This window comes from Perissodus microlepis, chromosome 19 (genome assembly GCF_051167445.1).
Source record: "Perissodus microlepis isolate ML-2025 ecotype Zambia chromosome 19, ASM5116744v1, whole genome shotgun sequence".
Classification (NCBI taxonomy): domain Eukaryota; kingdom Metazoa; phylum Chordata; class Actinopteri; order Cichliformes; family Cichlidae; genus Perissodus; species Perissodus microlepis.
Window position 1 is genome coordinate 12,484,361 of NC_140479.1, and position 24,541 is coordinate 12,508,901.

At 40.2% G+C, this 24,541-nt stretch overlaps 2 protein-coding genes across 2 annotated transcripts; one reads left to right on the top strand and one right to left on the bottom strand.

Annotated features, from left to right (window-relative positions):
- Positions 1-690: 690 nt before the first annotated feature.
- prorp (protein only RNase P catalytic subunit) lies at positions 691-15,933 on the bottom strand. Its single transcript, XM_084914508.1, has 10 exons — positions 15,206-15,933; positions 14,989-15,127; positions 14,532-14,766; positions 13,644-13,942; positions 13,409-13,456; positions 13,197-13,329; positions 5,123-5,233; positions 3,025-3,176; positions 1,009-1,207; positions 691-917 (listed from the first exon to the last, which is right to left on the bottom strand). The coding sequence occupies exons 1-10, from the start codon at positions 15,609-15,611 to the stop codon at positions 786-788; spliced, it is 1,854 nt and encodes a 617-aa protein (XP_084770634.1). The 5' UTR covers positions 15,612-15,933; the 3' UTR covers positions 691-785.
- Positions 15,934-16,261: 328 nt separating this feature from the next.
- On the top strand, positions 16,262-24,241 carry ppp2r3c (protein phosphatase 2, regulatory subunit B'', gamma). Its single transcript, XM_084914509.1, has 13 exons — positions 16,262-16,544; positions 16,685-16,809; positions 17,064-17,168; positions 17,260-17,372; positions 18,099-18,196; positions 20,048-20,118; positions 20,213-20,345; positions 21,365-21,420; positions 21,581-21,656; positions 21,842-21,978; positions 22,802-22,939; positions 23,057-23,116; positions 23,196-24,241. Exons 1-13 carry the CDS (start codon positions 16,478-16,480, stop codon positions 23,409-23,411), a joined length of 1,395 nt encoding a protein of 464 aa, XP_084770635.1. The 5' UTR covers positions 16,262-16,477; the 3' UTR covers positions 23,412-24,241.
- The last annotated feature ends 300 nt before the right edge of the window (positions 24,242-24,541 follow it).

The following is a 24,541-nucleotide window of genomic DNA, read 5'->3' on the forward strand; positions in this document are numbered from 1 at the left end:
AATATTATTTTAATGTCTTTTACTATCTCGGAGCAATAAGACTATATTTCTTGACAATTACAGAATATGACGTTTGTGCAATTTTCTTTTTGGAGTAAAGACGAAACCTAAAAGTTCTTTCCTAAAAGGCCTTTTCACCGGCTACAGATGAAGATTTAACCAATCCTTATCTGTTAGTGTTAGATTTGCTTTCTTTTCCCGTTTGACCTTTAAGAAGGAATGTTTCCCGAGAGATTGTGTATATGAATAGATTCTGGAAACTTGAGAAAATTCAAATTATATTCAAACTTGTGCTGCACAATTAAAGTTGTACTTCCTTAGATTTTTTTTTTCTTCTGGTTAATATTTTAAAAGAAAGTATTTGGGTTTTTGTATTTGGTTTATATTCTGAGTAAAAACCAAATTGTTCCAAGCAGGATATGAGATATTTATTTATTGTATTTCTGTGAATGGGGGACTGTGTATAAAAATAGCTGTAATTCCTAAGCAGTTAATGTAATAAGTCTGCACTTCAATCACATCTTAATTGTTTTATTTAAAGTCCAATGTTAGTGGATGCACATAGCCAAAATTTGAAAAATTACATTTGTTGTACATCTTGTTCAAATATCCATGGATCTGGCTCTACCTATTATCTAATATTTAATCATATTAAATTGAAATATGATTAAAACAGTACAGACACTGCAGTGATGGTAAATGTTTATTTACAGGTCCAAAGTTTTATTAAAAGTCTTCAGTACCGGCATTTTTTTTATATTCCAAACTGTAAAAAAAGACAGTCTTCAGAGCTTTTTGTTGAGACACAGCCAGTGTTGTGGTACTTCATAGGTGCTCCTGTCCTCTGTTTCATCATAAGGGATGTGCCATGAGTTTCCTCCTGAGGTTTGGACAATGGTGTCATAGCTGGGAATACTCTGGGAAAACACACAAATGAAAACAGAGTTAATTTTGTGATGCTTCCTTCTTTGAGCCTTGACCCTCTCTTCTCATGGTCTCATTCTGCACCTGAAATCGGACCCTCCTGCCCGCTGTGACGTGCCCGTCCACCACCAGTTGGTGCCCTCTCTGCCACTTGAAGAAGAGCCGCCTGGTGGCTCCATCTGGCAGGCAGGCCTTGTGGTCCCTCATCAGGTCCCTGCTCACAAACCGACAGTGGTTCCCAGAGTGCAAAGTAGCGTACAACAGGAAGGGGTCATCCTCTGAACTGAAAAGCACAAAATGCAGAAAATAAGCAGAGCTCTACATCTGAATTCATAGTCTGTGTTATGGTTTCCTATATATGTCAGCCACCCAGATTGTGTTGCAGCACCCACAAACACATTTAAAGAGGATCTTTTGATTCTTGGATGATTTTTAATGACATCTTTTTTTTCTGCTTGTGTGCTGCCTTTTAAACAGGCAGGTATTGCATCAACTTAAACACATCACAAAACAAATACATTTCTAAGGTGTTACATTTATCCATTTTCTGCTGCTTATTCGGGTCAAGAATAGTAACCCAGGGCTCCCTCTCTTCAGCCACCCCCTCCAGCTATTTTGGAGGGACACCAAGGTGTTATCAACCCAGCCAACAGATGTAATCTCTCCAGAGTGAGCTGGTTGTGCCCCGAGGTCTCCTCCCACTGGGACAGGCCCAAAACATCTCATCTATGAGCCATCCTAGTCAAATGCTGAACCACCACTGCTGAATTCTCTCCAGAGTCTACTCTGAGCCCCTCCCAAATGATCCAGCTTCTCACCCTGTCTCTAACACAACCTATTTATATTTACAGCTGCACCCTTTAGGGATCGCCACAGCAGATGACCTTCCTCTAGCTCACCCTATCGCTAACACCCTCTTCTATCACACCAACCCTCTGTATGTCCTCCTTCACTACAACCATGAATCTTCTCTGTGGTCTTCCTCTTTTCCTCCTGCGTGGCTGCTTCATCTTAACTTCCTTTGTATAGAATAGCCTCTATGCCTCCTCTGCACATGTCCAAACCATCTCAGCCTCAGGATACCGAGGAGGAGACTCAGGATGATGCATTTATGTCTATACAGCCACAAGCTGTGGCTGTATAGACAGATTGCATTGTAGGTTTGCACAGTGCTTGTTGAGACAATGTCTTCAAGCCAAGACAGGCATCACTTAAGCTTAAATGTAAAAACTCTGTTGGTCTGCATCAATTCACCATGCAGGAATGTCCCGCTTTGGCCTATTCCAGGACAAAGAAGGTCAGCAAGATAGTTTGAGAAGATGGTATTCAAGGAGCCATTTCTACATCTGTGTGTGAATCAGTGAATCAACAACAACTCTCAGTGCTAAATATGCAATGTTGCTCTAACATGACAAAGGAAAGCTAATGAAACATCTACAGTCCGTAAAGATGTTTTTTAAAACAATTTTCCATCATACAACAATTGCAATGCCTTCCAGATCCTCCTGGGATCTTCCCAGGTCTGGATATCCTTCCAGTTGGATGTGCTGGGGAAAAAAAACCCTTCCAAAGCGAAGGCACGAGGGAGAAGCACCTCAACTGGTTCCTATTAACACAAAGGAGCAGCAGCACTACTCCAGGCTTCCCTCTGATCTCCAAGCCTGGCAGGCATTCTAGGGATAAAACTTCAGCTCTCTTCCTACCCTGACAGTCTGACACAATGCCCACATTTCTGCTGACTCTACATCTGCCAGCCGACCTTATAATCCACCTTCGCATCATTGTGAATAAAGATCCCGAGACACCTCAACTCATTTGAGGCACAAACTCTCCCCCCCAAACCAGAAGGAGCAATCGACCGTTTTCATCCCGGCTGCTAACCACCCAGCGCATGCTGAAGGTAGCGCTCCAGTGAAACAAACAGATTATGCAACCGATTACTTTCATGAAGCAGTAAAAATAGTTACTGATTACCGTTTTACAGAGTAACTAGTAAACAGGAACATTCCCAGTACTGGTTTCCTGTCTATGCAATGGAACATATTTCATGCTGTTCTTTTTATATTATCGTTATCATTATTATTATCATAAGATGCTCACATATTGTCGGTAAAGAAACAGTGGGCCTTCTGCTGGATGAGGTTCATGTTGTTTCTGTCCCAGGATCTGGAGGGTCGCAGCATGTGTTTCCTTCCCAGCACCAGGACAGTCAGACCCTGACGGTCGACGAGCTCTGACACCACCAGCAGCAGCTGAAACACACAAATATATGCCTTTCTTTATATTCACTTTCAAAACGAGAACATTAATTAATAAAAATAATTACTAAAATGATGGCCCGGATTTGGTCTACAATGCAAGCAGCTGATCCCACATGAGGGCAATGAGCTTTTGGGGGGGGGGGGTTTATACGTTTTACATTTGGAAAAGCTGGCAGTTAGAAAAGACGTGTAGGTCCAGGAAGAGTCATTAAAGACATACAATATAAAAATTACATACATTTGGATGTGCATACTCATACATTTTTACATATGTATAATTTATGTATTTATTTTCCTATGAGTGGGCCTACATAGGCTCATTGCCTCAATAAAAATGAAGTAAAATGTCTGTGTACTGCAGTAATGTTTACTTCTTTAAGCTCTACAAACAGACATCTAAAAAACTGGCAGCCACCGGACAAGATGCTTTGTTACTGGAAGCTTTATAGTTTCTATTTCTAGTCTGAGTAGCACTGACTAGTCATGGCTGAGCAAGCTTTAGATAACCAGACTGTAAAAAACAGGAACGCACTGGCTGAAATGCCAATTTAGGGTTTTATTTGCTCTTTTAAATGTTTCGACACTCAGAGTCGTCTACTCCCAAGTTAATTATAGTTAACACAATTAACTTCAATTGAATAGTTTTCTGCCTACAAATGGAAAACTATGAAGCCACATTCTCTGATTTCACTGGAACATTTTTAAACTTTTATCTGCAACTCGCCTTGCACGTGCTCGCCTTATAATAGCAATAAAATGAGAACATGAAAAATGAAAACCGCAACAAAATAAAACTACATAGGAAATTTCTTTAGTTTCATTTCATTTCTGTTAGCCTATAAATATGGTACCAGTAGAGTTGATCGCAATGTCACCCCTTTACAGGAGATTTATACTTCTGCATTAAATCTACATCATAAAAAAAGTCCTGGCCTTTTATTTGCATCTATATTGGCTGACACTGTATACAGAAAACCAGGACATAATTACAAAGAAATTAACACATAATTAACACAAACATTAATGCTGGCAATGCTGTCGGGTACTTGAGCAGGTTACACTGCGATCTCTACAAAGATCAACCTCACAAGTCTAAATAAGCCATTTCTTTGTAAATATTTGTTGATATCTGCAGTCGGGAAAGAGCAGCCAAAGCTGCAGGCTGCTCACAAATATTTAACGATGTTTCCAACATTTCCAGTGTTTCTTATCTCAGCTTCACTGTCAGCAATGTCTCTCAAAACTATGTGTGAAAAATGTTGTTTACAGTTTCTCATGTTCAAGCTGCAAATACACAATGCACTGTTTATCTATTTGCAGCCATTCAGCTTGTTTCATCTCAGTGAGCTGATAGCATGTAAGCAGTCATCCAGAACTCTGAATAGTGAATTCAGCAGGTAATTCATATTGAAGCAGTACGGCTGTCCTCCAGTTTCCTTTGAATAATATGCTTGATGTAAATTTCGATCTCTTTTGCATTTATTTTCATAAATTATTTAACTTTCCCACAAACTAGATGACTAGATAGGGAAATAGGCTCATCAGTCTGTACTTTCCTTTGTCTTGCAGCCACATATATGAGAAAATTGGGGCAGAATAAGCCATCACACACTCACATCCTGACAGACACATGTAAGCAGGCTGACAAGTACTCTCATTACTGTTAAAATCAGGTACTGGGCAGTTTTACGTGCATCTCCCACATGCATGCTCTAAAAAAAAAAAAAAAAAAAAACTACACACACACTGCAGGTTTACTCATTCTGTGACTGGCAGAAAAGCCCCTGAGTTGGACAGATATGCATGTAGGAAGAAACCACTAAAATCAAGACTGTGTAACTATGTGTGAGTGAGTGTGGATTTACACACAGGGTCTGCCCTGTGTGTAAATCTGCATCTCACACTTTTAATGCATGTACACCTGTGCATATTCTTACTGTCTCTGACTGCTTGCTTTTGTCCTTGTTGCTATTTGCAACATTAAGCCCATCTACAACCACATCAAAGGCTGGCTTCCTCTTCACAAACAACTTGAACCGCTGCAGCTCCTGAACAGACACACAAACAGAGAGAAAGGAGAATTATTATATGTAAAGAGAGCGATATGTAGGGAAATAACAGTCAGTGAGGAGTTTTTATAAAGACAGTGATCCATGAAGGTACAACAGGTACGACACAAAAGGCATCTAACTTAATTGTTCACAAAAACTTACACAAAAGCAGCACTGAAAATCAGAGAAGTACAACAGTGAGTGTCTACAGCCATCTGTAAAACATGGTGGAGACTCTATTGGGGTTTAGTGGTATTTCAGGCAGTGGTGTTAGGCATCTTTTCAAAACTGATGAAATTATGATGCAAAAAAGTACCTTGAGATTATAATCCACCATGCAGAATTATGTGCAAGTTATCTGATTAGCATTAGCTTGAGTTCCCAGCATGACAATGATCCCAAGTGCACTATCAGTGCAGTAAAAGCACACCTGGATAGGAAAAACACAATGAAACAGCAGTGTGGGATCATCTAAAAGCAGCCAACATCGGTCCATTTGTACTTAAAGCTCATCCGAGAGTATTTAATTTCTAATATTTTATTAAGTTGAACTAATTAGCAGCTAACTGTGTCCTGCACCCATACAGTTTGTGGCAGGTTTGCAAGAATTAGCCGGTAACCTCTTCATCAAGCATGAGCAATTCTGGCTCCAAAACAACAACAACAACAACACAGGAGCCAAAAATCTTCACAAACCAGTGGATGACATCGCAGTAACTGCATCCATTGTTTATGTAAAGCCTATGCTATGTTCAGCAAAAAGCATAGTTGCCCTCTGTGCAATGTTTCCGATTGATAATTTGACCCGAGAGCACGGTTAATGTGCAGAAAACATCTGCAGAGGTTTCTGACAACATCATAGATGGTTAGTTTGCTACTGAGTCAAAGAGCGTATCTGAGCTCCACCTGTGAGCTGATGGTTGGCTGATTTTCTCACCAACTGATCAAAGGCCTGCCAGTAATAAATCAACCTGGACTTTCTTTCCCAGCAGGCAGATGGCAGAGTGCCAGCTAGTCGTCTGTGTTAACATAAAGTTTAATAGCATATTCAAATAATGCTTATCAATAATAGATAATCGTGTTTTGTTTTTACCTTTTAAGCTGCCTCAGACTAGTCAGACTAATATGTTAGCCCTTGGTGAGCCCTTATCTTTACTACACAGAAATCTAAGGACATCTGCAGCTGTTTTCATAACACCCAAAACATGCAGACCACAGGGGAGGTAAAAAGCTCCATCTATGCAGAATTTGTACAATTTGCATTTCTTATAAATTTCACACCACATTTTATGATTTTTATGCACGACTCAGGTCAAAACTTGTAAAAACTCTCAGGCAGCTTTGTGCCATAACAGGAAAGCTGCTTTGAACCTGCATGGGAACCTGTCAGTGCTTTCAGTTTTCACCAACAGCAATATGGAAATAGGCTGCTGTGAATTCCCCTGGAGTGAATCGTGATTGCATCCACAGTATCATGAACGCACATTAAAATGAGTGTCTTTAATGTCATGATCTAGATTTTTTTTTTAAACTGCCACATTCTCTTATTTATGCTCTTATTAATTTTGACTGCCTAAACACACCAGTCATACTCACTAATTCATTCTGCAGCAATGTTTGATTAAGAAGAAAAGGAAGAAAGACAATAAACGAAAGCCGCAGACGAGCAAAGAATACGAGGAGAAGAAAAGAGAAAGACAAAGTCCAGCATAATTATCCAGGGACTTTCCAGAGCTGATATGTGAAACCAGCTCACTGTGCTGCTGTGCTGCTTACACACACACACACACACACACACACACACACACACACACACACACACACAAGCTTATAGTATCACTTAAGTGCCACCTTTATTACACAAAGCACAGTAGGGTTCTGTAAACATATCCAACAACATTCCCACTGAGCTGTGTCATGTGCACATAATTAACTCTATCAATTTCAGCTCAAACACTATTTAAAAAAAAATTCCTGCTGAGTTTAGTTCATCTCACTTCTCAGTTATCTCACTTCTGACACTTGTCATCATTTCCCCCTTTACATTTTGATTGGAGTCTACATTTTATTTCTGCTTATGCACCAAATAAATATTTAAGATTAAAAGAGCCGGTTTATGTTGACTGCGTTTTTCAGCCAGCCACTGTGCTGCTGGACTGTGCAGCCACATTCTGCACAGTCCAGCAGCACAGCTCTGCAGTAAAAGTCCAGACCGTAGAGCCGTGAACCAACAAAAGCAACAAAGGAGGCATTGAATTGTTCAGTAGTAGTAGTAGTAAATACTATATGAGTACTAATGATGATGTGCCCCTGCACGAAGCAAACGATCTGCTTTTTCATAAAACACAGCCTAGACTGTGCTATTTCGCATTGTGTTAAAGCGTACTATAGCCACAACACTTTATCAAAATTTTTGTCAAGTAGACAAAAATTTTGGACAAGTAGCCGCGCCAGAAAACAGATACAAAAACCGCATCCTCGTATATACGCTCATCTGCTAGTATTTTTTTTTTGTAGGTACAGCGGTTCAACTGCTTGTTAACACAAATATCTAACCTGACAATCATAAGATACTCATTGCTTTTGGGGATGTAGAAAGGGCCAAGATGTTCAAGAAATTCAAATCATCAGAATGAGGAAGAAAGGTATTTGTGTGGATGGGATTTTCCCACACAATCATCTCGAGAGTTTACAGAGAATGATCTGAAAAAGAGAAAATATCCGGTAAGCTGCAGCTCTCTGGATAAAAAGGACTTTTTAATGCCAGGGGTCAGAGGTCAAAATGAGCAGACTGTTGATAGGAAACAGTGGGAACTGAAAAAAAAAAACATTCATGACAACCAAGGAATGCAGAAGAGCTTCTCTGAATCCACAGCATGTCAAACCTTGAAGCAGAAGGGCTGCAGCAGCAGAAGATCACACCAGAAGATCACACCAGATGCAACTTCTGTCATCGAACAGCAGGAAGCTGAGGCTATAATTAACACAGGCTCACCAAAACTGGACAACAGAAGACTGGAAAAACATTCCCTGTTCCGATAAGTCTTGATTTCCAACGGTAGGATCAAAATAGGGCACGAACAACATGAAAGCATGTATCCATCCTGCCTTGTGTCAAAGCTTTAGGCCAGTGGTTGTAGTGTAATGATTTGGGGGATATTTTCTCAACACAATTTTGGCCCCTTAGTTCCATCTGAGCATTATTTAAACACCACAGCCTACTTGAGTATTAAAGCTGGATGTAAAGCTGACAAATCTGCATCCTCTGTGCGACCCTGTTGTGGAAACAGGGAGAATTCAGGCAGTTCTAAATGCAAAAGGGGCACTAGAAAGGTGTAGCTACTTAGGTAGCCCCGTAGTACTAACCGAGTTAGTACTAGGTTAGTATTATCATGTTCCATTAATCACTAAAAAAACCCTGCTCTGCACCAGCTTATGTAATCAGAATAAGCTAATGTGGTGATCTCATCAGGTTAAAAGAGACCCACCTCTGTTACACTGAAAAGTCTGACTTTAGGCTCAATACATGTCAAACTCATAACTGAGTGGTGGCCAGAAGCTTAAACACAAATGAGCAAACCAAAAATTGCTCCTACAGCGAGGCTCTGCATTAAAATCATGCTAATGTTAATTTTTTTTTTTAAATTAAAAACAGGATTAGTGCATTCTAAGTTTATTCACAGCGACTCTCTTTGTGGATAAAGGGATGTGTTGTTGCATTCTCTGCTCTAATAGTGAATCTTTGACCTCTGCTATCTAAACATATATGAGTGCTATTTGAAAAGTAAACAGACACTTTGTTTTTTTCACTAGTTATCACCAAACAAAGACCGAAACAAACTGCCGCCTTTCTTCCCCTTTGTGCTGATGCCCTTCTTCTCCCCCTTTTCCTTCCTTCACGAGTTGCTTAACTCTCCTCTGAAGCACTCTGTTTGCCCTTGAAATAAACTGCCTTAAATGGGGAATTAACAAAGCTCATTTAAACTGTCTGTCTGCTCAGCAGGAGGTAGCTGTGGGCTACGTTCACATGGCCGTCCGCATGCTGGAAATTCCCTTAATTGAACCAACTATAACTGAGCCAGAAAAAGACACAAGAACATGTGCAAAGCGAGCCCTATTTTAATAATTTAAATATGTCATATTATTAACCACACATTGCCGGTGTTGCCCAGTTGTTTTTTTTAAATAAACTTCATTTTATGTTTACTTTAATTGCATTATTAAAAAAGGAGTACATTCCAATCCAATGAAAAGCTTGTACCTTGGCTCTCGACACAGACGCTGCACATATGCATGCACAGCAAATAAGGCTCTTACAACACAGCCAAAATTCAGCGTTTTAAGCTTGTTTGTAAGTGCAATGCTGTCTGTGTCTGCTGCTGTCTGTCTACATATTTGCAGTCACATAAAGAATCCAGCTGAACGCATGTAAATGATCTCATTTTCATTTCATGTTACTTGGAAAATTCACGAAGCAGAAAAAAAGCCAAATATTCCCCTTAAACAAATAAATTCATGGGAAACGGGATCATTTACTTTGTTGCCAAGAAACTCACGCACATACACAACATCAAGCTACAAGCACAAAGACAGCGATGAAATGTCCATGCAGGCTACGTTCACAGGTAACAAAGTCCACCTATCTCCTCTGAAGCTCACAAATACGCCCTTCATTTGTTTAGTTCATGTGAAAATTGAGTGGAAATTTTAAATAGTTAAATCACCTTGCGCTGAATTGGGTGGGTGTTTGCAAAAACCACAACCTCTGTTATTTTCCTGTTTATTCAATTTAATCAATTAGCTAAAGTAAACTTAATTAGCTGTGTAAATATGTAAATCATCTTCGCAACTTCCACTAAAATAAAGAGAAAGACTGACCTTGTGGCCAACCCACATGACTTACTTTTGTACAGAAGGCCTTTGTCAGCCATCCAATTCATGGTCACCAGTGGGCTGGAGCCTATCCCAGCAGCCATATGGCTAGAGGCAGGGTAAACAGTAATTGCCCATAGGTGTAAATGTGAATGTGAGTGTGTCTCTGTGCTAGCCCTGCAGCAGACTGGCAACACGTCCAGCACGTATCCTGCCTCTTGCCTTGCTTATCCAGCAAGACAAATCTCATTCTGCATGTATTCCATGAACATGAATTGGTAGTAAAAGAGTCTGTGTGCAAACTGGTCTGTTGCACTGCAAATAGTTCAGCTTCTGCACAATTTAAGCAAACAACATATAATATGTTAATTAGTGAACTTTAGAGGTGCTGGCTGGGTCTCAGTGAAGCTCACTGCCGGCTCACAGTCGTTTAAATCATCTTCTTTAATCTCTAGTTCACTCTGCAGACAAAAGTAGCCCACATATGATATTTCTGGCTTACATGTGACTCATATCTGGTTTTTCACAACAGCATGAACAGCGCAAACCACACAGAATCTGATCTTTTGTGTTCTATTTTGGGTCATTTTCATATGAGCCTACATCTGATAAAAATTAGTTGGGTTATTTTTTTTTTTTGCGCAATGCAATCTCATGCAACTTTTGTCCCTCACCTGGCCTAAAGTACTGTGCACAAGTCTTGGGGCACTTCTTATTATAGAGAAAGCAACAGTGAGTAAAAGCTGGTGGAGGCTCCATCATAATTTGGTGCTGCATTATAGCAAAACTGATGAAATTATGCAGTAAAGTACCATCAAATTTTGATTCACTGGCAATACTATCTGGAAAGTGTTCGACTGGCAAGAGCTTCGTTTTTAAGTATTGCAATGAATTCAAACACACTAAAAATCCAGTAAAAGCATACCTGGAAAAAGACAATGAAACAGTATCAGTCATGGATTGGCCTCCAAGGAGGTTGGACCTCAACATTATTAAAGCAGTGTGGGGTCATCTAACTGAAGCAAAGCCTAGAGAACTATCCCTGAAGCCTACTTAAAGAAAGACAGTTCTATGTGCAAGTCATTGTTTAATTCAATTCAAAGTGATGCACAGAGCCCACTTCTCAAAATCCAGATTATCTCGTATCTATCCTGAAATCACTCCATATTGTGACAGATGCAAAACTGCTGAAGCCTCACTGATCCACATGTACTGGTCTTGTCCCAGTCTTGTTCAGTTTTGGACAGAGGTTTTGTGACGCTGGCCCCTGGTCCCCTTCTTATTCTGTTTGGCATCAGTGGGAATGAGGCGTTTCTACTGGCCTCTAAAAGACAGGTGCTATCATTCTGTTCGGTGTTAGCCAGGAGGGATATTCTACTGAGGCGGCAGGATGTGGCCCCTCCCAGTCACAAACAGTGATTACATGACCTCATGTCATGTCTAAAACTGGAAAAAAATGTTTTTTTTTCTTTTTTTGTTATTTTCCTTTTTCTTTTTCTTTTTAGAGCAAAGTGTATGGGCTAATTTGTGGTCCGATCAAAAATCAACTGCCTTTTCCTGCACATTAAGCATAAATGTTACCTTTAACGGTCTTTGTGCTTGCTTCTGTGGTGCAGAATGGCCTTTGCGATGTATTTTTTATTCTCTGGAGTCTGATTTTGGCCAAATTTACAGGATAAATCCAAAAAAAATGCTTTGATTTAAGTTTCGCATAATCTAACGTAATTCTTATCTATAAATCAGAAATTGAAATTACAGCTTCCAGATGACTGGCTGTCTCTGATAATACTATCCCATTAACATTAAAAAAAAACAAAAAACTGCAAAGGCCAGAAAACCACAAAGGATGTGGTGATAACAGAACTGTATCCTCCTCTGTGGTTAACTATTAAAAATCAGAGTCATACAGCCCAGCTTAGGGAAATAATCAATAAAGTCTTGGAACCAGGGGGACAGACAGCTGCCTCACTGCACCTAAAAATGTCTATAAAACTTGAAACACAGATCTATTCTTTTGACCAGCTCAGACTCTGCCAGCTTGATGTGCCAGCCGGTGTAACAATGACGCCATCTAGCAAAAGACAGCAAGAAAACAGCTGAGAAACTAGTGCGCCATAAAAATCTAGTTTCAATATTTTACTTTACTTTTAGTTTTCAAACATCTACATGAATGAACTGTTATTATTTTTTTTAATTAGAAAAAAGAAAACATCAATGGGGGTCATAATTTATCACGCATAACAGAGGTGTTGCAGATCTAAATTAGAAACTGCGGTAAAATGAAAACAGTATAACTGTTTTATAAGGTGTTATAGGTGCACAACTGCAAAAAAACACACCATTGTACCCCAAAGATAAGTGGTTGCCAGGCAACATGACACCATTATTCACAAACACTCACACAGATTTTGTGTATTGTGGTAATATTAGCATTTTCTACTTTTCTACTAAAAAAACTAGGAAAAGGAAGAAAAGAGTAGAAAAGAAAAAATGAGCAAATGTAAAAGAAAAACAGAGTAAAGTGACCAAAAGGAAACAAAAACAGCAAAGCTGAGGTGGAAGAGGAACGTAACAGGTCAAAGGAGACAAAGAGAAAAAAGGAAAGAAAGGAAACATTATTAAGAAAAAAAAATATTTAGGTTTGTATTAAGTTTTTAAAACATACTTGTGTCTCTTTATGTTAAATTACATGAATACTTAATTCACGGGTTGAGATAATGGCATTAAAAATACTGGAGTGGTTAACCTATCTTTGCAGCCTTATTTACAGAATCTACACAGACCTTTGTGGAATATGAAAGGAACAACCACAAACAAAACGAAATGCCTCTCTGATCACCCCCCCCCCCCCCCCACACACACACACACACACACACACATTAAATCACTCTAGCTGGCAGCAGCACTACTCCCCCTAGTGGTGGCGGGGTGTACAAAGAAAAATCTCATCTCCCTCTTACAGGATGTTTGAATGTTCTTTTTTCGGGCTGCTTCTTTATGTTTACAGTTGTTTGTTTGTCACTTAAATATAACAATAAATGATAATAAATTAAAGTTTAAGGTCCCTGTGTGTATGTGTGCGTTTTACCTCTGGAGTCGTCTTGGTGAAAACATCTTGTCCCTCAATGATGTCTGTCATCACTCTGTCTTTAAGCTGCTGGTACTCCTCAGCAGTCAGCTGGATGGACTCCAGCTCAGACCCACAACTCCTACATACTCCCCTGAACACATATATATATTTAAATGACACACACTATCATAATGGAGGTACGTACATACATCAGAAGTGGTTTTTATTACTTCGGGGTGGCGGTCGTCCAGTTGCCTATCCATTCCTGTCTTGTCAGGCTGATTTTGGGAAGGAGCACAAGGAGAATATACACTAGAGTGATTATGTTCAACATGTTGAGGTTTGCCTTTAATACATGTCACATTGAAAATAAATGCAGGAGAACAAAGCATTAAAAAAAAAAAAATCACATTTTTAGAAACAGGATTTGTTTTGCATGCATGTGCTTCCCTATCACGGTCCTACCTCTCAAACCAGCTCTTGATGCTGCTGGCGAGGCTCTGCTGAGGGTAGATCTGGTTGTTCCTCATGTGCAGCAGAATTCCCAGGTGCCTCTCCTGCTGTTCAGCCTGTGACATGGCACTCGTTCCCTCTTCTCCTTCCTTTTTCCCTGCCACTTTAAACAGAGTCTCCCATGTCTCCTGGTGAGGACTCAGTCCATTGTCGATTAGCTCATCATAAAGAGCCCAGGCAGTGCTTGTGTCACCATGCTGCATTGCCGCCGCGATGACGTCGCCATAGTTGCGTGGTGATGGACTAAAAGTCTGTTAGTAAATAAAATCAGGTGATGATTATGGAGGAAAAGCGAGCTTCACCTGTGAGCTCGCTCACATTTGAAACAACCTGAAATATATAAAACTACCTCACTAATATCACGAAATCAACCATCGTCATCTGCAGATGACAAAGTTCAACTCAATTTAATTTTGTTTATGTTTTAGTGCTAAATGACAACAACCTTTGAATCAAGGTGCTTTATGTTCTAAGGTAAAGACCCTACAATAACACAAATAAAACAGAGAAAATCACAAAAGTATACAACCCCCTACAAGCAAGCCGGTTCAGGTGTGTTCAGGTTGAGAAAGTTTATCTCTAACCACGATTGAACATTTATAAGTTTATCAGAACTGAACAGAAGCATGGCTGCTTGGTTTGTATAGACAAACAGGAAAAAAAGGAGTGAAAAAGTGTAAGAAATTAATTTTAAGCCTCAGAAAAACAACTTTTAGGTTAATATTTAGCTTAGCAAATGACAAACACACGTGATGAATTGTGGCCTAAACTAAAAGTGCATTTTTTTCTCACTGAAATACTTTTCATAAGTTTAATTTTCTCCTAAAAAAAACTGCTTACTTTCTTGAGCTCCTGCAGGATGTTGAGAGCCTTCCTCCACCTCGCCGTCCGGCTGAAGGCTTTGATAAAAAGACTGGAAGCTCCTGTGTCCAGAGAGGGGAAACTTCCCCGCATGATGTCATAGACGTCAAACACCTCAGCGTCATGGCCGCTGCTCACACACAGTGTCAGGTATCGCAGTAGCAGCTCGTAGGACAGTGTGCCAGTCTCCGTGGCTACAAAAGTCAGCAGGGACCTGAAGAGGAGGATTTTAAATGAAAGTAACATGAAGCTTTTTCAGTCCTTTAATGCTCTCACCGCAGCATTCTGGATTAAATGAAGGATTTTCAGGAAGCTTTTAGAACAGCGACTGATCTAAAATGCCTTTAAGGTTCCTCACAGCTCCACTGGAAGTCATCCAGAGTCAGTATCTGTTTAATCACCGTAGGGCAAATTAAATCTTTCATTTAACTCTTACTTGGCAACATCCAGCTCGCCCCCAGAGGTGAAGAGAGCTTTCATCATTTGGATTTCAAAGCGAGGTGGATTTCCCTGAGACTCCTTCAGCTTCTTCCACTCATTGGAAGGGAGCGGTCGCTCAGGAGGCTGCAGCCTTCCTGTAAAACATCCAAATAGTCATCCAAACACATCATGAGCTGTTAAACATCTGAAGAGAGGTGGTGATGCATGCTCACCTGCTCCCCTGGCTGACCTACGTTCAGGCTCCTCTTCATCCTTATACTCACAGACCAGAGGCGCCCTCCTCCTCAGTATATCCGCCGTCCTCTTTGCCGTTCCAGCAGCAAACACAGATTTATGGATCCTCTGCCGGGAAGCAGACCTTTTATCTCCTCCTCCATTCACTGTACCATCCTCTTCACCGCTTCTGATGGTGCTGTTTCTAAACCCACCCTGCCCTTCAGTCTGTCCACTGCTGCTTCTGTGTGTCCGTCTGACACCCAGGGTGAGGCTGGGCTCTCTGCTGCACACAGAGAGTACCCAGGGAGGCTGTAATGTGGAGAAAGCTGGACGTCCATGTTGGAAAAAGAGCTGCGAGGACTTTAGAGATGTTCTGACTTTCAGTATGAAGGTAGAGCCCATGTTTAGATGATTATAGCGAATGATTTATGAGCACAGCAGCTGTAATCCCACTTTAAATTTAAACTGTTTTATTTCTCATACACAAACTAAGCACACAACTGACACATGACGTGAATTACATGAGCCTGCAGGTGACACCAGAAGCTCACCTTCCTGTTTCTACGCGTCCTTCAAAGGCTCTCTCGCGCTCTCGTTTCGTCCATAAATCTGCACAACTATAAAACTACAAATACAGCGCCTGAGGAACTCATTCAGCTCATATCCTTCTACAAAACACACCAGCAAGAAGGCATGAATGGAGTCGCACACCTGACGTCATCAACATTAGACAACGTCGTTTGTGAGGTATCAAGTTTTTCAAAATAAAAAAGGAAAAGTCATCACCCATTGATCACGAGAATAATTTTAGTTATACATTTTATAGTTATATATTTATTTAACTTTTACATTTATTTTATTTACATGTAGCTTTTGTATCATATTATGTCCAGATAATTTTCAGAACATAGGCGATGTGCAGAGCTGGAGTAAATGCAGAGTGATAGAGTTAATAGTGATAATGAGCCATACTGTGGAGATATGGGATTAAATCGGGATAAGTATTGAGTCTCTCCTTGTTTGCGATGGCGATGAACGGGTTGAAGTCAGGCAGTAGTCGCTGTGTGGACTAACAGGGAGCAGGTTGAAAAGGTGGAAATTCATTTCTTTCTCGTTACTCTTTTATTTTGAAAAGCACCGGCCGAAAAAAGTTCCATTTACAGCTATTAGCTTGATATTGTTTGGGTAGCACGGCTATTTTTTACTACAAGTGGAGATTCGTTATTAAAATGAAGAAATCTCACTGTTAGCTTGTCTCCGGAGCAGAGATGGCTACCGAACTGCGGCCTAACTGGGCGGATATTCTTAAGAGGAGGTTAGCAAACTCCAAAAGAGGTAAAACAATGTAAACTGTGTTTAGCTGGCTAACGTGAATGTACACTATCGATTTGTAATCAGTTAACTAATAAGAGTGTTCTTTTGCCGGATAGTTAATATTTAAGTTGGTTTTTATATTATGTTTTTCTCCGGCAAAGACGAGAAGAGCGAAGAGGAAAATAAATCAGAAGAAACGGAGCTTTTCTCCAAATATTACACCGAGTGGAAAGGAGGAAGCAACAGCGGCAACTCCTACAAGACCATCCCACGGTTCTACTACAGGGTATCAAATCAGTTCAATACATATGAAATCTGTAAAAGTCAAACAAAAACCTTAGTTTTGGAACTATTTTCTTTCCAATGTCTACATACGCCATCCAGAAGGAAACGTTACAGTTCACACAGTTGTATTCAGACCTTTACATCCAGTCAATTGAATCATTTAATTAGTGGTAAGAGAGGAAAGTGTGATGCTAATCATTTAACTTGTGCGTAGTTGCTTGGACATGACCACTAGATGTTGTTTTTTTTCTGCAGCTGCCAGCAGAAGATGAAGTATTGCTTCAGAAATTAAGAGAGGAATCCAGAGCTGTCTTTCTCCAGAGGAAGAGCAGAGAGCTGCTTGATAATGAGGAACTGCAGGTAAAACGCACACAAATATATCATTGCTTCTTCTGCAGGTAAAGCAACACAAACTTTGTTTTTTTCTTATGTTTCCTTTTATTTTCTGCAGAATTTGTGGTTTTTGCTCGATAAGCACCAGGTGCCTCCACTGACTGGAGAAGAGGCCATGATTAACTATGAAGCATATCTGGAGGTGGGGGAAAAGGCTGGGAGCAAGTGCAAGTGAGCAATAACAAGTTCTCAACCCTAAAATTCATTTAAGTCTGTATTACACTGCTGGACTTATTCAGTCTAATTGTTAGATATTGATCACAGAGGATGTTAAATCAGTAAAAAGCATTTCCCTTAGGCTTGATCACCAGCATATCAAAACACCTATGGGAAATTTAGTTAGTAGTAGTAATAGTTAGTAGTCTATGCTCCCATCAAAGTTTAAGTCATGTGGGTCTAAGTGCATGCAGTTATGGTTTCCTTTGATTGCGCATGTATTATTAGGCAATTCTAGAGCTAGTACATGTAAACAATCACTGACCCTCCAGGTATTTATCAGGCCCAAAACCCATGTAGGTGTCCCTCCAGGGTGTGCATCAGCCACTTTGGTCAATCTTGATAACCTTAACCCAATCACTGTTTCATTTAAATGTCTGCCCTATCAACTTTTGGTGCTACATTATATGTCTATCACGGTGTCCATGGGTAATTGGTCCTTAAGAAACAGCTACCTCATGTAACGAAGGCAGCAGGCATCCAAATTACTGAACTTGGGAAAATTTGTGATGAAAAATAACAATACGGGACTCTTTCGAAGGAAGAGTGACCTTTAATCTGAGCGCGCTCAGAGCCTGAAGCAGAAAGATTGTGTTAAGCGAAAACAGATTTTGACGTGAAGCCATTAATATGTTTGAGTAAAGTTTTAATTGTTTGTTTTTTTTTCTTTCTTACTTTCAGAAAATTCTTCACAGCCAGAGTTTACGCCAAGCTGCTGCACAGTGACCCTTACGGGCGGATCTCCATCATGCAGTTCTTCAACTACGTCATGAGGAAAGGTTTGGACCTTTTTTCCTCTGCTTTGTCTCCACAGGGCCTCCTAAACAATATAAATTCTTTTCACCAACCACCTATCCCAGATGAGGATATGACCCAAAATGCAATCAAACATCCATAGTATTCAATTCAATTCAATTCAATTCAATTTTATTTATATAGCGCCAAATCACAACAAAAGTCGCCTCAAGGCGCTTCATAGATACAGAGAAAAACCCAACAATCATATGACCCCCTATGAGCAAGCACTTTGGCGACAGTGGGAAGGAAAAACTCCCTTTTAACAGGAAGAAACCTCCGGCAGAACCAGGCTCAGGGAGGGGCGGCCATCTGCTGCGACCGGTTGGGGTGAGAGAAGGAAGACGGGATAAAAGACATGCTGTGGAAGAGAGACAGAGGTTAATAACAGATATGATTCAATGCAGAGAGGTCTATTAATACATAGTGAGTGAGAAAGGTGACTGGAAAGGAAAAACTCAATGCATCATGGGAATCCCCCGGCAGCCTACGTCTATTGCAGCATAACTAAGGGAGGATTCAGGGTCACCTGGTCCAGCCCTAACTATATGCTTTAGCAAAAAGGAAAGTTTTAAGCCTAATCTTAAAAGTAGAGATAGTTTCTGTCTCCCGAATCCAAACTGGAAGCTGGTTCCACAGAAGAGGGGCCTGAAAACTGAAGGCTCTGCCTCCCATTCTACTTTTAAATACTCTAGGAACAACAAGTAGGCCTGCAGAGCGAGAGCAAAGTGCTCTAATAGGGTGATATGGTACTACAAGGTCATTAAGATAAGATGGGGCCTGATTATTTAAGACCTTGTATGTGAGGAGCAGGATTTTGAATTCAATTCTGGACTTAACAGGAAGCCAATGAAGGGAAGCCAAAACAGGAGAAATATGCTCTCTCCTTCTAGTCCCTGTCAGTACTCTTGCTGCAGCATTTTGGATTAGCTGAAGGCTTTTCAGTGAGTTTTTTGGACATCCTGATAATAATGAATTACAGTAGTCCAGCCTGGAAGTAATAAATGCATGAACTAGTTTTTCAGCGTCACTCTGAGACAGGATATTTCTAATTTTAGAGATGTTGCGCAAATGGAAGAAAGCAGTCTTACATATTTGTTTAATATGTGCGTTGAAGGACATGTCCTGGTCAAAAATGACTCCAAGGTTCCTCACAGCGTTACTGGAGGCCAAGGTAATGCCATCCAGAGTATGAATCTGGTTAGATACCATATTTCTAAGATTTTCAGGGCCGAGTACAATAACCTCAGTTTTATCTGAATTAAGAAGCAGAAAGTTAGCGGCCATCCAGGTCTTTATGTCTTTAAGACATTCCTGCAGTTTAACTAATTGGTGTGTGTTATCTGGCTTCATGGACAGATAGAGCTGGGTGTCATCGGCATAGCAGTGAAAATGTATGCTATGTCTTCTAATGATGCTGCCTAAGGGAAGCATGTATAATGTAAACAGAATTGGTCCTAGCACTGAACCCTGTGGAACTCCATAATTAACCTCAGTGTGTGAAGAGGACTCTCCATTTACAAGCACAAATTGGAGTCTATTAGATAGATATGATACAAACCACTGCAGTGCAGTACCTGTAATACCTATAGTACTAATGCTTGTTTCTGTTACTCTGTGCCATAGAAAATAAACTGGTGCAAATTTGCTATTAAAACTATGCTTTAAGTTCCTGAAAGGGAAAAAAAAAAAAGATTTTAGGTTTAGATTGTTTCTTTTGTGTTTTTCACCACTGTAACTATCCTGTTGCGGGCTCAGAAATACTACAATAATATTGCAAATTAAAAAGTTTTGACTTACCCTTCTGTTTTCTGTTCCTTCTCATCTACATCCAGTGTGGCTGCATCAGACCCGGATAGGCCTGAGTCTGTATGATGTGGCTGGACAGGGGTACCTCAGAGAGTCGGTAAGTTCAGCTCAAGTGACTTTAAAACAAAACAGTTTTATTTCAAGTGAAAATATAAATGCAGCAAAATGGTAATTCTTCTCATTCTTTGTAGGATCTAGAAAATTACATCCTGGAGCTGATCCCCACTCTGCCTCAGCTGGACGGCTTGGAGAAGTCCTTCTACTCTTTCTACGTCTGCACCGCTGTCCGCAAGTTCTTCTTCTTCCTCGACCCACTCCGAACAGGTGAGAGTAAACCCCATAAGAACGTGGCATATTACCATGCAAGTCAAGTCAAGTGGCTTTGTTGTCATTTCAGCCATGTGCAGTGGTACAGTACACAAGCAAGACAACATTCCTCCAAGACCATGGTGCTACATATGACATATAACAGACACTTGCATGAACCAGGACAAGTGCTGACAGATTATAGAGCAAGACAGAGTTGGTTTGCTAAACCTGAAATAAGGAAAACTCTGGATTTAACTCTGAGTAACTCTTTGAGCCTAACCTGCTTGCTTGGCAGGTTTTCTTTCTGCCTCCTCCCCTCCAGCTGTATCTGCAGCAGCTGACTCATTTCCTCCATTTATGCATCAGTGATTAATGCCTTTTGTTTAACATTTATAATTAATCTGTCATCTGTACAAGAAAAGAAAATATTATCTCATCAGAATAAAATCTGTAGGCTGCTGTAACGCAGCCGTTAGGTTTGCAGTCAGTTTCCCTGCACTGAAACATTTGCCTTACATTACTGTAAAAACCAGTGTTTAAATAAAACTGCTCTGTGTGATGCTTTAGGTGTGTAAAAGTCTGTGATCTGTCATTTGTCAGGGTGGGGTCACTGTCTCAGTCACACTGAGAAGAAAATGCCTGTCACAGATGGCATTTTTATATTATACCAGTCATCTTACAGCTCATTAATTACATAAGATCAGCTGAAGTTTAATCTCAGTTTAAAGTACAAATTTGTTAATCCTGATTTCTGAAACCAGAGCCTGATGGTCACTGTAAGGACTAACTAACTGCAGCTTTGCAGTTATTACAATAATAATTACAATAGGCAAGATATAAGAAAAAATAATCATTTTGATTTTTATATGGAGCTATTTGCCATGTTTCCTGTGTTTAGGTTGTGTTAGGAGTGTAGAAAAGGTTGATTTTGGTTATCGCACATAATATTTGTGGCTTTTTGTGGAGGTGTTGGTTTTTTGGTTTGGTGGGGTTTTTGTTGTTGTTTTGTTTTAAGTTATCTTACTTTTCTCCAGGAAAGATTAAAATCCAAGACATCCTGGCCTGCAGTTTTCTGGATGACTTATTGGAGGTATTTTTTATTTATTTATTTTTCCTTGCTTGATCACACACAGTCTGTGATCACACACAGTCTGTTATAGGATGCCAATAACAATAGGATGTTCACATTGAACCCTAAGCAACTCTTCCTCTTATTGATGTCATCCTTTTTCTCCTTTCTCTGTCACCAGCTGAGAGACGAGGAGTTGTCTAAGGAGAGTCAGGACTCCAACTGGTTCTCGGCCCCGTCGGCTCTCCGAGTCTATGGTGAGATAACATCTGGACACATCTGCACAGCAGGATACCGGTGGTAATTGTATTCCTCTGTATTTAGAGGAATGTTGGTGAAAGGCCCAATTTTGGGTCAGTGAAGTTAGAGTGCTCTGTGTGGCATGTGTCTGTGTATCAGTGCCCTGTACTGTTGCTTACATCTGTGTCTTTAAATTGTGCAGGCCAGTACCTGAACCTGGATAAAGACCACAACGGCATGTTGAGCAAAGAGGAGCTTTCACGTTACGGCACGGCCACGCTCACCTCTGTGTTTTTGGATAGAGTCTTTCAGGAGTGCCTTACCTACGAGGGTGAAATGGTACGGTCCATAACATTAAACGTTGGAGTATTGACTGCTGTGGCAGAGATGTTTTTGGTGGTGAGATCAGGTGACTGTGAGGACTTTCTCACACATCTTCAAGCAAACAGATTTAATCCTGAGCTGCTGACTGAGTGAACTCTGTGTGATCTCCTCAGGCAGCTAACACACACGCACGTCTAAAAGCGGTCGCTATAAATCTACTATACTGGCCACGGCTCCCATGTTTAAATGCCTAACTTTACATTAGAAATAAGCATATTTACAGCCTCTATAGGTCTGTAAATACTTTACAGGGATGATTAACGCTTTAAAACTTTATTGAGACTCAATTAAAGCTGTTTTCCCAGAAATTCAGCACAAAGTGCAGATGAAACTAGGTGGTGTTTATCGAACCTTTGCGTATGAAGATTGTACCTCTTTTCCTCATTACCGCAGTTGTTATAGAGCTGAAGATTCACTGCATCAAATTGAAGCTGGGCTTATTCACATGCTGTTTTTATTCTTTGGCTCTCGTTACTGAACTGGACCTATTTTGTGTTGTGGTTGCTTTTTGAAGCATTTTAAATGCACTGACGAATAATTTGCCTCACTGTGCAGTTTACTGTATTAACAGACTATCCAAGTATTTTATTAGTTTGTTATTTAGCACTAATCAGCAAATATCTAACCAGACTGGCTAAGCAGTAGCTCATAACTTCACTCCACCCTCTTGTCCAAATATGGCTCCAAAAACCAACGTGTTACTTCCCAAAACATCATTCCTGTGGTTTAAATATTTCAATATTTGTCTGACTTGAATGTTTCTCCTTCTCTTTTCCAGGACTATAAGACCTATTTAGACTTTGTTTTGGCTCTGGAGAACAGGAAGGAGCCAGCAGCTTTACAGTACATCTTTAAACTTTTGGACATGGAGAATCAAGGACACCTCAACGTTTTCTCCCTCAACTACTTCTTTAGGGTATCGGCTGCACACGCTTCCGTGAAACAAAATCAAAAGGATTGATTCAGCAGGTTTTTTGTTTTTTTTTCATTCAGTCTTTCTTGATCATTTTTCAGCATTTTGTTTTCTCTTCAGGCCATTCAGGAACAGATCAAGCTGCACGGACAGGAGCCGGTCTCCTTCCAGGATGTAAAGGTACATCACAGACAAACAGCACCTTATGTGGCCGTAATGGCTGTGGGCGATGTTTTTGAACATTTAATTCTCTCTTTAGGATGAGATCTTTGACATGGTGAAGCCTAAAGACCCCTTCAAGATCACACTGCAGGATCTGGTGAACAGCTGTCAGGGCGACACAGTGGTCAGCATCCTGATTGACCTCAACGGTTTCTGGACCTATGAGAACAGAGAAGTGCTGGTCGCCAACGACAGTGACAGCAGCAGCGGCGGGGTTGGCGGGAGCAGCATGGCTGACTTTGACGATACATGAAGATGTTTCGGGGTTGAAACGTAAAGAGAATTTCATGTTTTACTCCCAAAAAATGGCAGGACGTTGACCCTTCTCACTCGCACACATGTGAAGGCCTCGAAGGCTGGAAGACTCTGAAGGAAAAAGGAGGAATGTGCAAATGCTGATCTTTGTGTAAATACTGATCTTTGTTCCTACCTGTGAAATCTAGGTGGGTTTACTACGAAGGTAATTCAATATAGCTTTCTTCATCTGGTCCTGTGAGGAAGCTGCTGCTTCTTCTTCCTCACAAAATTTAAAATGTTCAAATGGGAATAAAATTGAATAGGAGTAAATTTAAAAAATCAAAAGGAAATATTATAAAATGGTAAATAAGCACAGCTTTACTAACACCTGGTAATAATTTGTTCTCTTTAATTGACAGTTAATTTACATCGAGTAGCTTGTTTACATTTAATTTTGGCATCCTCCGTTTAAAAAGACCTGCTGGCTCATTAAATTAGCTTCGTAGTAACTCCCTCTGATTTACATGTGGGCTCTTTTTTTGTTTTTACCGGATTTCCTTTGTACGTTTTGTGAAAAATGCTCCTTTAAATTTCTACTTTAGTTCTAAAGAAAATCATAATTTAATGTTTTTGTAAATTTTTGTAAAATTAAACATTAAATGATAAATGGACCCCTTTTCCCTTCAGAACTGCCTTAATTCTCTGTGGCGTAGATTCAACAAGATGCTGGAAACATTCCATGCTGACATGACAGCATCACACAGTTGCTGCACATTTGTCGTGATGTTAATCATGAATTAATCACAACTTTTTTTTTTTTTCAAAGCTGAGTTCAATGTTATTCGCCACACCCAGGCCTGATTACAGATTACCTGTTAATTTGACAAATATAACCTGTCTGACAAAATGAAGTATGACTTTCGGGAAAATATTCTGTGGACGGCCAAGACAAAAGAACTTTTACAGTCCTGTTACATCTGGTTTGCTGTAATTGATGAAACAAGAAAATCTTGAATGCTCAGCCATCAGTTCATGCTCTGAAGCTCAAGCGCACTCAGATTATGTGGCATGACAGTGAACTGAAACAGACCAGCAAGCCCACCTCTGACTGACTCAAAAACCCAAAATAAGAATTATGGAGTGACC